Here is a 13,041-nt window from a genome sequence, read left to right as displayed (position 1 = left end):
TAAATTACTGTGTCTTTCATTATACAGGTACTGATGGTGTTGTACCTGTATAATCAAAGACACAGTAATTGGTAGATCATTATTGTTAATGTTTCCATAATACAAAACTGCATTCAATACTTAAAAAATATTACTAGATTACTTGTAATTACAGGAGTAATTACTTTACTCAATTGGTTCAACGAGCTGATAAACTCAAGCAAACTTGACTTTGCTCTTACTAAAACTTTTCAAATACTTAGACATTAGACAAAAATTTGTTCAAGAAAATGGAGTAAAAAGTAAATGGTTGCCAAGAGAGATGACCTAATAGACCTACACGATATAGTATCAAAGCAATGAGGGGCTCGTAGCGTAGAAGGAAGGGATTTGGTTTAGGTTGGAGACTGATGTCTAATACTAGTTGATGGCATTCATAAGTGTATGTGTCGCATTTGTACGTATGTATAGAAAGGGAAGTTCACCATCATACCCCATTGAATGGACTTCATTCGAAGAGCATGCGATCAGTACCTCTACCATGAGTATGTGTTTGTAACAGAATTTGAGTGCGTATATGAACGTACATCTAACCGGAAAACCAGCCTCTGTCATGGTTGCTGGGTCCCCTCCGGTGTCGATCGTAAGCACTTGGTTTAGCCAAGAAAATTACGCTGACTATAAAAACAAATTTAAAACACCATTCTGCAGTCAGTTGCAGTAGTTCGAGCTGAGTGACAACAGCTTACGGTTGGGAGTGTCTTTACTACATTTTGTTTCATTAACTGGAAAATATTGTTCTAATTTCTTTGATATTCTTTAATTCGATAGTTCTTTTGGTAGGTGATCGAGAGCCAGTTCACTTGTAGTGGGACTGTTAACTTTGTGAAGATATTGTTAACAGTCCATTTTAGTTGATTGAAATGTCTAGCAAATAATTTCGCTAGAGAAGAGTTAAAAAATCAGTAGGAACTGTGTATATTGCGTTATATTGTTAAATGACACCTCAAGTGTTTTAAGCGATTGTGTTAGAAGTGCTATAATAAAGTGATTGATTAAGAATTTGCAAGCCAAACATTTGTTTGAGAAGTGGTGGTCAGAGACTTTGAGCAAAATAACATAACAAGCAGAAAAAGCTTTTGTCTTTTTCCATACATCGATCAAACCTTTACTGGTGTTAACGAAACAACATGTCAGCAACAATTGCGCATACAGATGGCCTCAATAGTAGTGCCAACATTATTTCACCAATCAACATGTTCTACTTCCTGCTTACTCCTGCATTATTGCTGTGGTTTTTCTATTGGCGTTTATCACGACGCCACATGCTAGAACTAGCTGAACGGATACCTGGACCGAAAGGACTCCCTTTGATTGGAAACGCCTTAGACCTTGTTGGCAGTTCGCACTGTAAGTAGTTGGTATATCATACCACTTTGTCCAGCTTGCAGATCATACCTGTGTGGTGAATAAAGAAGCATTTGGTTTTTTTTGCATGTTAAAAATATGATTCAATCATGAATAATATGGAAGACATACTGTTTTGTAAATATTAGATTAATATAATTGTAAAACGACTGTCATGTCCGTCTTGAGTTCAATCCTAGAATGAGCAGCTCGTATATATACATATATACATATACATATATACATATATATTTATGTATGTGTATGTGTGTGTATGTGTGCGTCTATATATATATATATATATATATATATATATATATATATATATATATATATATATATATATATATATATATATATATATATATATATATATATATATATATATATATATATATATATATATATATATATATATATATATATATATATATATATATATATATATATATATATATATATATATATATATATATATATATATATATATATATATATATATATATATATATATATATATATATATATTTAAGTTAATATTTGTATACAGTATACTTTATAATTTTCATTAGATATGCTATTTCAGGGATTAGATATATTTAAGGGTATAATTGACTTGACAAATTTAAATCACATTCATCTATACTGGCTATCTATGTCCCTCCTGTGTTTGGTACCATGCATTTCATTTGCCTTATGTTCTTTATTCTTCCATAGCGGAAACGTTTCCCTCAGTAACGTTTGTTATGGCCAGTAACCTTAATCAACTCTAATCAGGGAATGGGGGTTATTGACTCACGTTTTACGAAGTGATTTAAATGAACAGTTGCTCTTACAGGTCGAATAGTGTTATGGCTTACAATTGTGCAGCACAAAAATGTAAAGAGCGAAAATTTGCAACTTTTAATTCTAAAGCGTTGTAAGATATGTTGCAAGTTTATGACCTGCTCACTATTATTCCTGGACCTGAAGGGTTACAAATGGGTTAGATTTAGGTTTACATTTATTTTTTTGTTTGTTTTACAAAACAATCGCTCACAAAAACAATTCAAATTAACATCATTCATGAAACTTTTTAGCATAGCTCAAGTTTTCTGACTAATGTTTTTTTCTTGACTATCACTTCAAGCCGTGTTCCGCACAATTATCGAGAAGGGCAAGGAATATAACGAAGTGATTAAAATATGGATAGGACCGAAGCTAATCGTCTTTCTAGTGGATCCACGCGATATAGAATTGCTTCTTAGCAGCCATGTTTACATTGACAAATCCCCTGAATACCGCTTCTTTAAACCCTGGCTGGGCAACGGACTACTTATAAGCACCGGTAAGTATGTTAATAAAGCTGTGTCTACGTCTGCACTGGACGCTTGACAAGCTGCTGCCCACGAAAAGCAAAAAACCAATTGGCACGAAACACGATGACTAGATTTGCATATATAACCGGTAAACGAATCGGCTCGCTATTCGCCGATACGGTACGGTAGATCATATGCATCAACAGACCGGAAGCGGCCATTATCCTAATCGTCAGAGCCATTGAATCCGGAATTTCTCGAAACGCTGAGCTTATCCACAAAACGCTACCAAGCACGATTTAACTTTTTTTACGAAACAGTAGTAAACATGTAAAACCGTTCAGATAATTTTCCACTCAGCAATAATTATTTACGCTATAAATAAGCTGTTTATTCCTTTTTCATCATAAGGTATACACTAAGAAAATTATTTAAAAATTTGAAAAATAATCGGTACTAGTCTTAATTTACTATTTATTCAATACAACTTGTGCAATACCTCACATATGGAATATTTTAAACAACCCTCGGTAGTAATGTAATATTTTATTCATCTCGTGTTTCTCCTATGATTTATAAAATGATTACCTTGAATTGTTCTTCAATAGGACACAAATGGCGTCAACATCGCAAACTGATTGCCCCTACTTTCCATCTCAACGTACTTAAGAGCTTTATTGATTTATTCAATGAAAACTCTCGTCTTGTAGTAAAGAAGATGCAGAACGAGAATGGGAAAGTCTTTGACTGTCACGACTATATGAGCGAATGCACAGTAGAAATTCTTCTAGGTAAGTGAACTACTAGTAAAAAATGCTAATCATTTTACCAATTAAATATGTTTTATCTATATTTATAAAGATCTACGTTTATATTATAATGAAATAATTGATTGAAATAACTCAAACAGACTGCAGATATTTTTTCATAGGCATTTTAATTTGATCTGTATTACAAAGTCTAACGCAATGTTTTTATCCCTAACATTTCAATTCTCCAAACACTGCAGTGAATAAGCATATATATTTATATGCGTACATCTTTTGTTTTGATTTTCATTTGAATGAAAACCATAAAAATGCAAGAATAACTGAATTATCCTGCGAAAAAATGTTTGTATACAAAGCACAATGCATATTTTTTGTATTTTTATTCAATTGTCATATTTTTTTGCCACATAGGCTTCAATACTCAATACTTCAATACTTATTATCAATATTTAAACCTTTCAACTTAACCCTAACATTTAGAAACACAGATAAAATAGTCACGAACACTTATTAATTTCATATTATGTTAACGCTTCCTTCTATTACTACAATAGTTTTTTAAAATATTAATGCTAAAAGCTTGCTTATAAAAAGTTGCACAATAATAAAATTAATTTTTGTGATGTTTCAACCCATTATCTATTGAAATTACTTTTCTTACTTTTTTCTACAAAACTCATTTGGACTCACAGCTGAATTACTTATAGTTTATTCCCGTCACTGACAAGATACGGTGCTCGTTATTTTTCTCTCGACTGCAATTGCATAATAATCGTTTGAAGTATCAGAAAACCAGTTTTGAGCACTGTATCTCTCAACTAAACGCTATTACACAAACACAGCTTCCTCCTCGAACTAGAGGTTTGTAGCATGCCAATAGATATATCGAACATATAGTATCAAAACAAAAAATCTATTTTCTCATATTTAAGCGGATTGTGACAAAAACAATTAAATCGAAATTCAAATTAGGCTATGCGCTCAATTATTTGTAATTTTCTCTTAGAATTTTACATAATTTTATATTTGTACTATTTTAAGGCCTTTTTTTTCTTGGAAGCCAAATACTTATTCTTTATGTCTTTAATATAAGTAAACCATTACACATGAAAAATATTTAAAAAACAAAAATGAAAAAAAATATTACATTTTTTGATTTCTTTTTTTCATTATGTGTTTTGAGATACATTTTCAAAATCAAAACGAGAAGACGTCAACTTTCACATGTGTGTGTTTCTCATATATTTTTTTCTTCAGATACTTAAAAGACGTTGGAGATTATGTAAAAAAAAAACTTTTATTCAAATGAAGTGAACATTAATATTGCTTATATGCTATGTACGCTATATACTTATCTAACGAATTTTTATGTTAGTATGGCTTTTCGATTCCATACTATTGTTCAAAATCATCAACCAGAAAGATAAATTAAATAATAACAATATCATTTCCAAATCTCACTAATAAAATTTGCTTGTTTAGCGTTATTTAGATCTTCTAACATCGTATGATGCACATACGCATTTTATTTGCGTAGAAAATGTAAATTGAAATTAATGATTCCTGTTTTGTTTTCTATAAATGATAGGCATTGCCTTCATTGGCTATCGTATACGATTCCTGTGGCACTCCAGGTGATTAAAAAAATAAAGAACTGCATTTGTTTTTAACCTTAGCTCATGAGTAAATCAACTCATCTTATTCTTCTTTGATTCTTGATTTCAACTCAATGTGAACTGGGGAATGATTCTAAAATAATGATTCTTAGATAACTTTTGCTAAAGCTTGTTGATTTTCGAACCATGTTAGAAACTGTCAACCAAACAAGTTCAAGATAATTTTGGATGTTTACATTCAACTTAGATTATCAATTAATCAACTTCAAAGTGAATAATTATATTTTGTTTCTAAATCATCAAATTCTTATCTTGTCTCAATCTTTACACCTGATACTTCCCGACGTTCTTCTAATTAATGTTTATAAATCCAGAAAGAAAAATAAATTCATCACATTTCGCCAACTAAAAATGTTCCGTTAGACGAATCGAAGTAAAAACAAACGAGATATCCAGTATTTTAAATAAAGCTCGCTTTATAAAATATTGGTTTTATACTGTCTGATACTGTTCTATCCTCTATTTTTCTTTTATTTTCTTGGACTACACTGACATTGCTAAGAGTATCAGAATGGTTAAGAAGGAAATTGAGCGAGAATAAAAAAAAGAGAAAAGTAACGACGGGTACCATAAGAAGAAGAGTAAACGGTGTTCTTATTTTCCAATGGCTTCTGTATTACTTTGAGTGCCATGGCTATCAGATAGCAAGCGGTTGTTATAAAATCAACTTATATTGTATTGAAATTATATTTTAACTCGTACCACTTAACAACATGCCCGTCATGGGTTCAAGCCCCAAATGGACCGTGCCGTCATACGTAGGACTGACTATCTTGCTATGGGGGGATATCAATAAGTCACTGAAAGCCAAGCCCACAAGTAGTGATACAGGCAGAACAACGGTTGTTGAGCCAAAAGTAGTAGTAGTAGTAGTAGTATTTTGAAAAATTAGATATTTTATCATAATATTTTGTAATAAATAAAAAAATAAACGACCCAATATTTTTTACTGGGTTTCTTAATATATTTTTTTGTTTTAAATGATTGCTTCATATCCTTAAATGACTCAAAATGAATGTCCCTGGAAAAGACCGTTTAATGACAGAAGTAACAAGTGTGCCTACCAATAACTAGCCAAACAAACATGCCACTCTTTTTCTGTATCAAATATTATCATTCGCTTAATTAACATTAAAATTGAAAAAAAATTATTAAAAAAATAAATTATTAGTTAAAATTAAAATTATTTTAATAAAATAAAACTGTACAAATGCATAGTAGCAGCAAGAGGTTTCGTCAATCAATTACGTAACGCTAGAATTGCATTTTTACCCTTTTCCTCCTATTGTCGCAAAAAGTAACGTTGGAAGAGACCCCTTCAAGAAATTACGTAACTGTTTGGTAACCTTCACTGCTTTTATTTCTTATTTTTGTATGAGATCTAAACTAATTAAACTATTTCTGTACATTTATTTTATACTGTTGTACGGGTCAGTTTCTAATGCAAACGGCATGATTTAATAATCGAGTGAAGTTTTTTTCAACAGCCCAGCTGCCACAAATAATGACAGCTGTTAAAAAGCATCTTGCATGTTTTTAATAATGCTGTTCGCACTGAAAACTGATCCAGAAAACTGAGTGTATTGCGTTAAATTACCAGGTTTAGATTTCAAGCAAAAAAAAATCTTATTATGCGCTAATTATTATCGCAATTTGCAACGCCGAACGTCAACATGGTCAGAATAAACCAAACATCATTTTGATCCTGTTAGAATACATACTTTGCTACTCACGTTACATGACATGTGAATCACATTTGGAAAGTAGAATTACCAATCGGAAGATTCTACTATTGTAGAACCGTAAGATTGTTTGAGCATTTCACAAAAGGTTACATTGAAAACTTTGCTTCATGAGCGGTACGAATTTTAACGGAAAAAATCATGTTTGGGCCGGTCTGGTGGTACAGTCGTCAACTCGTACGACGTAACAACATGCCCGTCATGGGTTCAAGTCCCGAATAGACCGTGCCCCCATACGTAGGACTGACTATCCTGCTATGGTAACAATAAGTCACTGAAAGCCAAGCTCACTTCACTAGTGGGTACAGGCAGGCCTTGACCGACAACGGTTGTTGAGCCAAAGAAGAAGAAGAAGAAGAAAAATGTATAACGACTGTAATCAACCCACATCGTGAACTTGATTGCTTGATTTGAAGTCGATTTTTCAATCAGCTAGAAAGGCGAAGTTTGGTCATTGTTTGATAAATTACTTGAAAAAATCTCATTTCTTTTGCTTATTTCAGTGAAAATAATAATACATGTCAAAAATATCCAAGAAAAAATCCAGAATGCTCTGTTGTTACTGAATTTATGACGAGTGAAACTATATCAATATATTTATTTTTATGGTCAGCTTTTATTTATCTGTTTATGAGGTGAGTTTGTGTTTGGGTTATATATTACGTATTCATCTTTGATTTAAAAAAACTTTATCAGCCACTAAAATATATGTTACCCTTGTGCAGTTTTGTTGTATCAATTTCAATATTTGATATTCTGAAGGGGCAGTCCCGTGGTAAAGTTCGATATGGGTTCGAGCCTAGAATAGACCGTTGTCCCGTAGCAAGTTCTTGACTATCTAGATATGTGTTATTGAATAGGTCTGGAAAGCCTGTATAGGCCGGCATGTCCACGCAGAATGTTACGCCAAGAAGAACAGAAAATATTCTAATCAAAAAATTGTATCATAAGATAAAGGATCTTAGAGCAAGACCTGGAAAATCTAGCAAGCGCAGCTATAATCGAAAATAGATCAAAAAAGATACTTCATTTTCCCAAAAATATTTTTTATTTTTTTGTACAGAGTTGTGAACTATTATTATGCTTTTAGTACTTAGAGACCAATAATATTAGAACCTTTGATTCAGAAAATATTACATTCTGAATTACAAGCTTATTGCAAAATTCAATTGTCAAAGTTTAAACTTAACATTAATATATCATACATCATGAAATAAGATCATTTATAAACCATTGCAAAATTGAACTATTTTTGCCCCGTGCTAAATTTCACTCTACATCTACAGTCTGCTCGGTAAAAGAGAATTGACTATTTGTTTATGATAGATGGAGTTGCATAAATCGTTACGTTGAAACTAAGTTGAGCGGTTTATCAACAATTGACATGTTATAGACAAACAACTAACAAGTCCCCTACCTTGTTCAGTGTAGTGATGTGCTCTTTGGAGCGCACTCACGGATCTGATCCGAGGCGGGATTTCGTTAGTTGGATTCCAACTCCGGCAAAATCCGTACCAATAGTTTGGCCCGGAGTCGTCTGGAGTTGTCCGGAGTCATCCGGCATCGTTCGAAGTCGTGCGGAGTCGCTCGAAGTCGTCCGGAGCCAGCCGGAGTCGTTTGGAATCGGAGTCGCTTGGAATCAGAGGCAGCTGGAGTCGACCGAAATCGGAGTTGGACGGCTCCTGGCGATTCCGGACGATTCCGAACGGCTCGGATTAATGCTGGCTACGGAACTACCTTTCGGAGTCGGTTCCGAAATTATCGGAGTCGGATCGGAGTCGGATCAGGATTTTTGCCAACTTTACCCATCACTAGTACTACAAGAGTTGTTTGAAATGTTCCGTTAGCCGTATGGCCCACTACTTCCTTACATGTTTGCAATGATAGCAATGAAGTATGATCTTCTGCGTATACATACATCCATGGATTCATTTTCACAGCCAGTATTGTGATTTATGTTCGATAGTAGTAGTTATTTATAGAATTGATCAATATTGTGCAAAAGAAATGAAAATTAATTTCGCCCCACTGTCAAATTCTATGCATTCTATCCGTAAATACGGGTTTAACATACTTTATCTCAAGACTTTGGGACACTGTCCCTAATTATTATCAAACGATGCCAAAACTCCAGCATATTACTTAAAAACGTTAATGATACCTGAATTAAATTGGCCATAAATTAATTGCCATAAATTTCTCGAATACACTGTTTCACACCCGGGCCGCATTGTGTTGCCATCAGCTGCGTTGGTTATAGGAGGCGCTTGAGTGGTGCAATCATATGAAAAACTCATATTTTCGTACAAACAGTTTAACAATATTTAATAAGGGATTCAAGTTATCTTTCCACATAATGAAATAGCTAGTTAATGCTCTACATGTTTTGCTTGGTTGGTGATATACCAGCCGGAGAGGCTATTCATTTTAATTCATAAGTTGCTCATAATTTTCCCTTGTTTACTATATCTTCCAATTATTTTTTCATACTTGGTTATATTTTCTTTTGTACATATGCTTTCACAGAAACTGCAATGGGAGTATCCAAAAAGACACAAGATCAATCTGGATATGACTACGCAATGGCCGTGATGAAAATGTGCGATATTCTGCATCTGCGCCATCGTAAAATGTGGTTGTACCCAGATCTATTTTTCAACCTTACTCAGTACGCTAAGAAACAAGTTAAATTGCTCAATACCATTCATAGTTTGACAAAAAAGGTTATTCGCAACAAGAAGGCAGCCTTTGATACCGGTACGCGTGGCTCTTTGGCTACAACTTCAATCAACACAGTCAATATTGAGAAATCCAAGAGTGATAGCACCAAGACAAACACAGTGGAAGGCCTTTCATTTGGTCAATCTTCCAACCTGAAAGATGATTTGGACGTAGAAGAGAACGATGTAGGCGAAAAAAAACGATTGGCTTTCTTGGACCTTTTACTTGAAAGCGCAGAAAATGGTGCACTTATTTCGGACGAGGAGATAAAAAACCAAGTGGATACGATTATGTTCGAAGGCCATGATACTACGGCAGCTGGTAGTAGCTTCTTCCTTTCGATGATGGGTGTACATCAACAAATTCAGGATAAAGTTATCCAAGAATTGGATGAAATTTTCGGAGAATCAGACCGTCCAGCCACATTCCAGGATACACTAGAAATGAAATATCTAGAGCGGTGCCTTATGGAAACTCTACGCATGTATCCGCCAGTACCTATAATTGCTCGTTCGCTAAAGCAAGATCTAAAACTAGCTTCGAGTGATATCGTAGTTCCTGCCGGAGCTACCATCACAGTAGCCACCTTTAAACTTCACCGCTTGGAATCGATCTACCCTAACCCTGACGTTTTTAACCCTGATAATTTCCTTCCCGAAAAGCAAGCAAATCGCCATTATTATGCATTCGTGCCATTTTCTGCAGGTCCAAGAAGTTGCGTCGGTAAGAGAAAAATTATAAAAAAGTTAAATACAAGTTTAATAAAATCAAATTTTTGTGTAAACAATTCGCAGTGAAAGATACTAATAGTTACATTACTTCCTTTTTTCAGGACGTAAATATGCTATGTTAAAGCTAAAGATAATTTTGTCTACTATCCTGCGCAATTTTCGCGTTTATTCCGATCTAAAAGAGGAAGAATTCAAGCTGCAGGCCGACATCATTTTGAAGCGCGAGGAAGGATTTCAGATCCGGCTTGAACCACGTCAACGCAAATCGAAGACATTATGAGGATTGGACGTTTACAGAGCATGCAAACTTCATTGTTATATTATACTTTACTATGTAGACATTTGTTTATGAACTCATGAAAGTTATTATAACAAGTAACATTTTTTATTTTTGTTCACTGGAAAAGCATTGAGGTAATATATTATTCTTCTTTTTCACATTTTAAATGGGAATACATTCGCATGAATAAAATTGTGATTGTGTTCAAACAATAAATAAAATAGGGATACTCAATGTCAATAAAGGTTGGGGATAACTTTTTGTGAAGGTTCGAAAAAAATCGAATATAATAATGTTTATAAAGCAAACATTATATTCTACCAATAAAACAAAATGGATCGTCAGTAATAACTATTTTAAATATAAGATTGAATGATATGCGTAGGACAGGTCTCTTCATTTATTTCAGGCCTATGTCACTTTTTTGTACCATTCACTCCATCTACGATTTTTACTCTTTATGCTGCATTTTCATTTTCACTCCGAAAAGACACTAAAAGATCAATAAAGTTATTTGTCATAAACATTATTTGTATGTAAACAACAATTGTCTTGGATTTCATTGTTTTCTTGACCATCGAACACCAGCCATCACCTTCGCAATGATTACGAGGCGTCGGTGGTTTTCTCTTACCTTGACGGCGATTCTCTCCGAAACGTACAACGGGTTAAAGGCGGTCGAAAGGGAAAAAATATAATTACAAAATTACCATGTTTATTGCATAGCCAAATAGTTAGTTAAGAACACACTATTATGCAACAAGTCTATCAATTCAACTTCGTAGTGTTGAAAAATCTCTCCAAACTACGATTTTTTTCCAATTTTGCTCCTATTTTTATTGCGCGTAATGAGTTTAGATGTGAATATTTGTAGTAGGTGGACGTATAATATGTTATTGGAAAGGAAATTTGATAAACTATAACGGTACTTTATTCACTTGCTTCCTATCAACGCCCGTCTTCGCGTATGATCGCTTCTCTAATGCTCTAATTCTATCTCTCCGATCTATCATCCTCCTGCCTAAACTGCTCGTTGTTAGCTTAAGGTGCGTTTACAGTTCTGACACCATCGCTACATCTCTGTCCTTAGAGTTCTCGGCTCCCTTAATGGAAATTGTTAACAACTCGTTCCCTTCTGGTTGTTCGTGCTCAAATTCTAAGTGCATTCTAAGCTCTTGTAGTTTACCCCATGTTTTCAGCCTAACAACGGCGTACACGGTTTGCAACGGTCGTTGTGTTCTTTGCGCACCTGGAATATCCTCGATTAAATATCTATCGTTGCCTAACACAGCCAATACTCAATGTAGCGACCTTGGTCGCTACGATAGAGACCATCAATGGCAGATGATAAAGGCGGCCGTATTCGTACAGGCGAATAAAGTACCTGAACCGTGAGGTAGCAGAGAAGGTGAGAGAAAGCAGAGCATGATAATGGAGAGAGGACAAAGTAGATGCTCGAAGGAGCTAACGGGCGATGGCGGCAAAAAGATGAAGGAGATTCTGGTGTCGGTGCTTGGCTAGAGAAGAAGTGTAGAATGAATTAAATAAAAGTTGATTTTTTTTGAGGACCATAAAATTGTTTGAGGCTGGCATTATTGATTCCGTTCGTAGCGGGAACGTACGGCGCTCACTCTGAAATTCTAGGGATGGCAACACATTTCTAAAGCCCGGTACTACAACGCCGCGGTGAATAACTGTAGCAACCATCTAGTACGTTAGGAAAATGAGTATCGGGACGTACGCCGCCGTTACGAACGGATTCAATAATACCAGCCTGAATACAGTATTTTTATAAATAGTTTAAACCTTTTCACCAATATGGTGTACCATGGTTCAAGCTGGTGGCTTTTTCCCGTAGCCAATAATTCTCTCTACTAGTACCAAATCGCATACCTTATGAGCGGTGGATCCCGCTCGCCGTTTGTCAAATCATGTTTTTTGCTTGTGCATCATGTTTCCTGTCTGTATCTTCGGTCCCGCTGCGCAAAGCGATCGAAAACTTCTCAAACTCAAACTGCAAACATATTTCACAGCGCATGGCTGTGAAATATTTCGCATTCAAAATTGTTGCAAATTTATAAATGAAATATTTCGAAATTTTCAGCGCTAAAATTTTTGGATTCCTGCTGCGCAAAGCGATCGAAAACTTTTCAAACTCAAACTGCAAACATATTTCACAGCCCATGGCTGTGAAATATTTCACATTCAAAATTGTTGCAAATTTATAAATGAAATATTTCGAAATTTTCAGCGCTGATTTTTGGATTGAAATATTTCTTCCGTCGGAATCCAAGCGTTTTCCTTGACATTCCGCACGACAAAATCGAGCAGTTTTGTAGCTCGGATTTTCGATCGCTTTCCGCCAGAAGCGATCGAAAATGCGAGCAGAAATGTCAGGGAAAACGCTTGGATTCCGATCGAAGAAATATTTCAATGC

At 34.6% G+C, this 13,041-nt stretch overlaps 1 protein-coding gene and 1 long non-coding RNA gene across 2 annotated transcripts in view; one reads left to right on the top strand and one right to left on the bottom strand.

The window, feature by feature from the left end:
• Nucleotides 1-13,041, bottom strand: part of LOC133391738 (uncharacterized) — an 80,208-nt gene that overhangs the window by 7,587 nt on the left and 59,580 nt on the right. The gene's annotated exons all lie outside the window — the stretch shown is intronic.
• LOC1274154 (cytochrome P450 4g15) lies at nt 598-11,151 on the top strand. Its single transcript, XM_558699.7, has 6 exons — nt 598-729; nt 811-1,389; nt 2,516-2,713; nt 3,293-3,475; nt 9,399-10,316; nt 10,426-11,151. The coding sequence occupies exons 2-6, from the start codon at nt 1,170-1,172 to the stop codon at nt 10,602-10,604; spliced, it is 1,698 nt and encodes a 565-aa protein (XP_558699.6). The 5' UTR covers nt 598-729; nt 811-1,169; the 3' UTR covers nt 10,605-11,151.

Source organism: Anopheles gambiae, chromosome X, assembly GCF_943734735.2.
Source record: "Anopheles gambiae chromosome X, idAnoGambNW_F1_1, whole genome shotgun sequence".
Taxonomy (NCBI): domain Eukaryota; kingdom Metazoa; phylum Arthropoda; class Insecta; order Diptera; family Culicidae; genus Anopheles; species Anopheles gambiae.
Note: the sequence above shows the minus strand (reverse complement) of the source record. Positions and strands in the feature narration are given on the sequence as shown.

Excerpts from the sequence above, each read along its gene's own strand:
- LOC1274154 (XM_558699.7), top strand. The coding sequence starts at position 1,170 with ATGTCAGCAACAATTGCGCATACAGATGGCCTCAATAGTAGTGCCAAC. Across the intron at positions 1,390-2,515 it reads CCTTGTTGGCAGTTCGCACT|CCGTGTTCCGCACAATTATC; the intron begins GTAAGTAGTTGG and ends TATCACTTCAAG. Across the intron at positions 3,476-9,398 it reads CACAGTAGAAATTCTTCTAG|AAACTGCAATGGGAGTATCC; the intron begins GTAAGTGAACTA and ends ATGCTTTCACAG.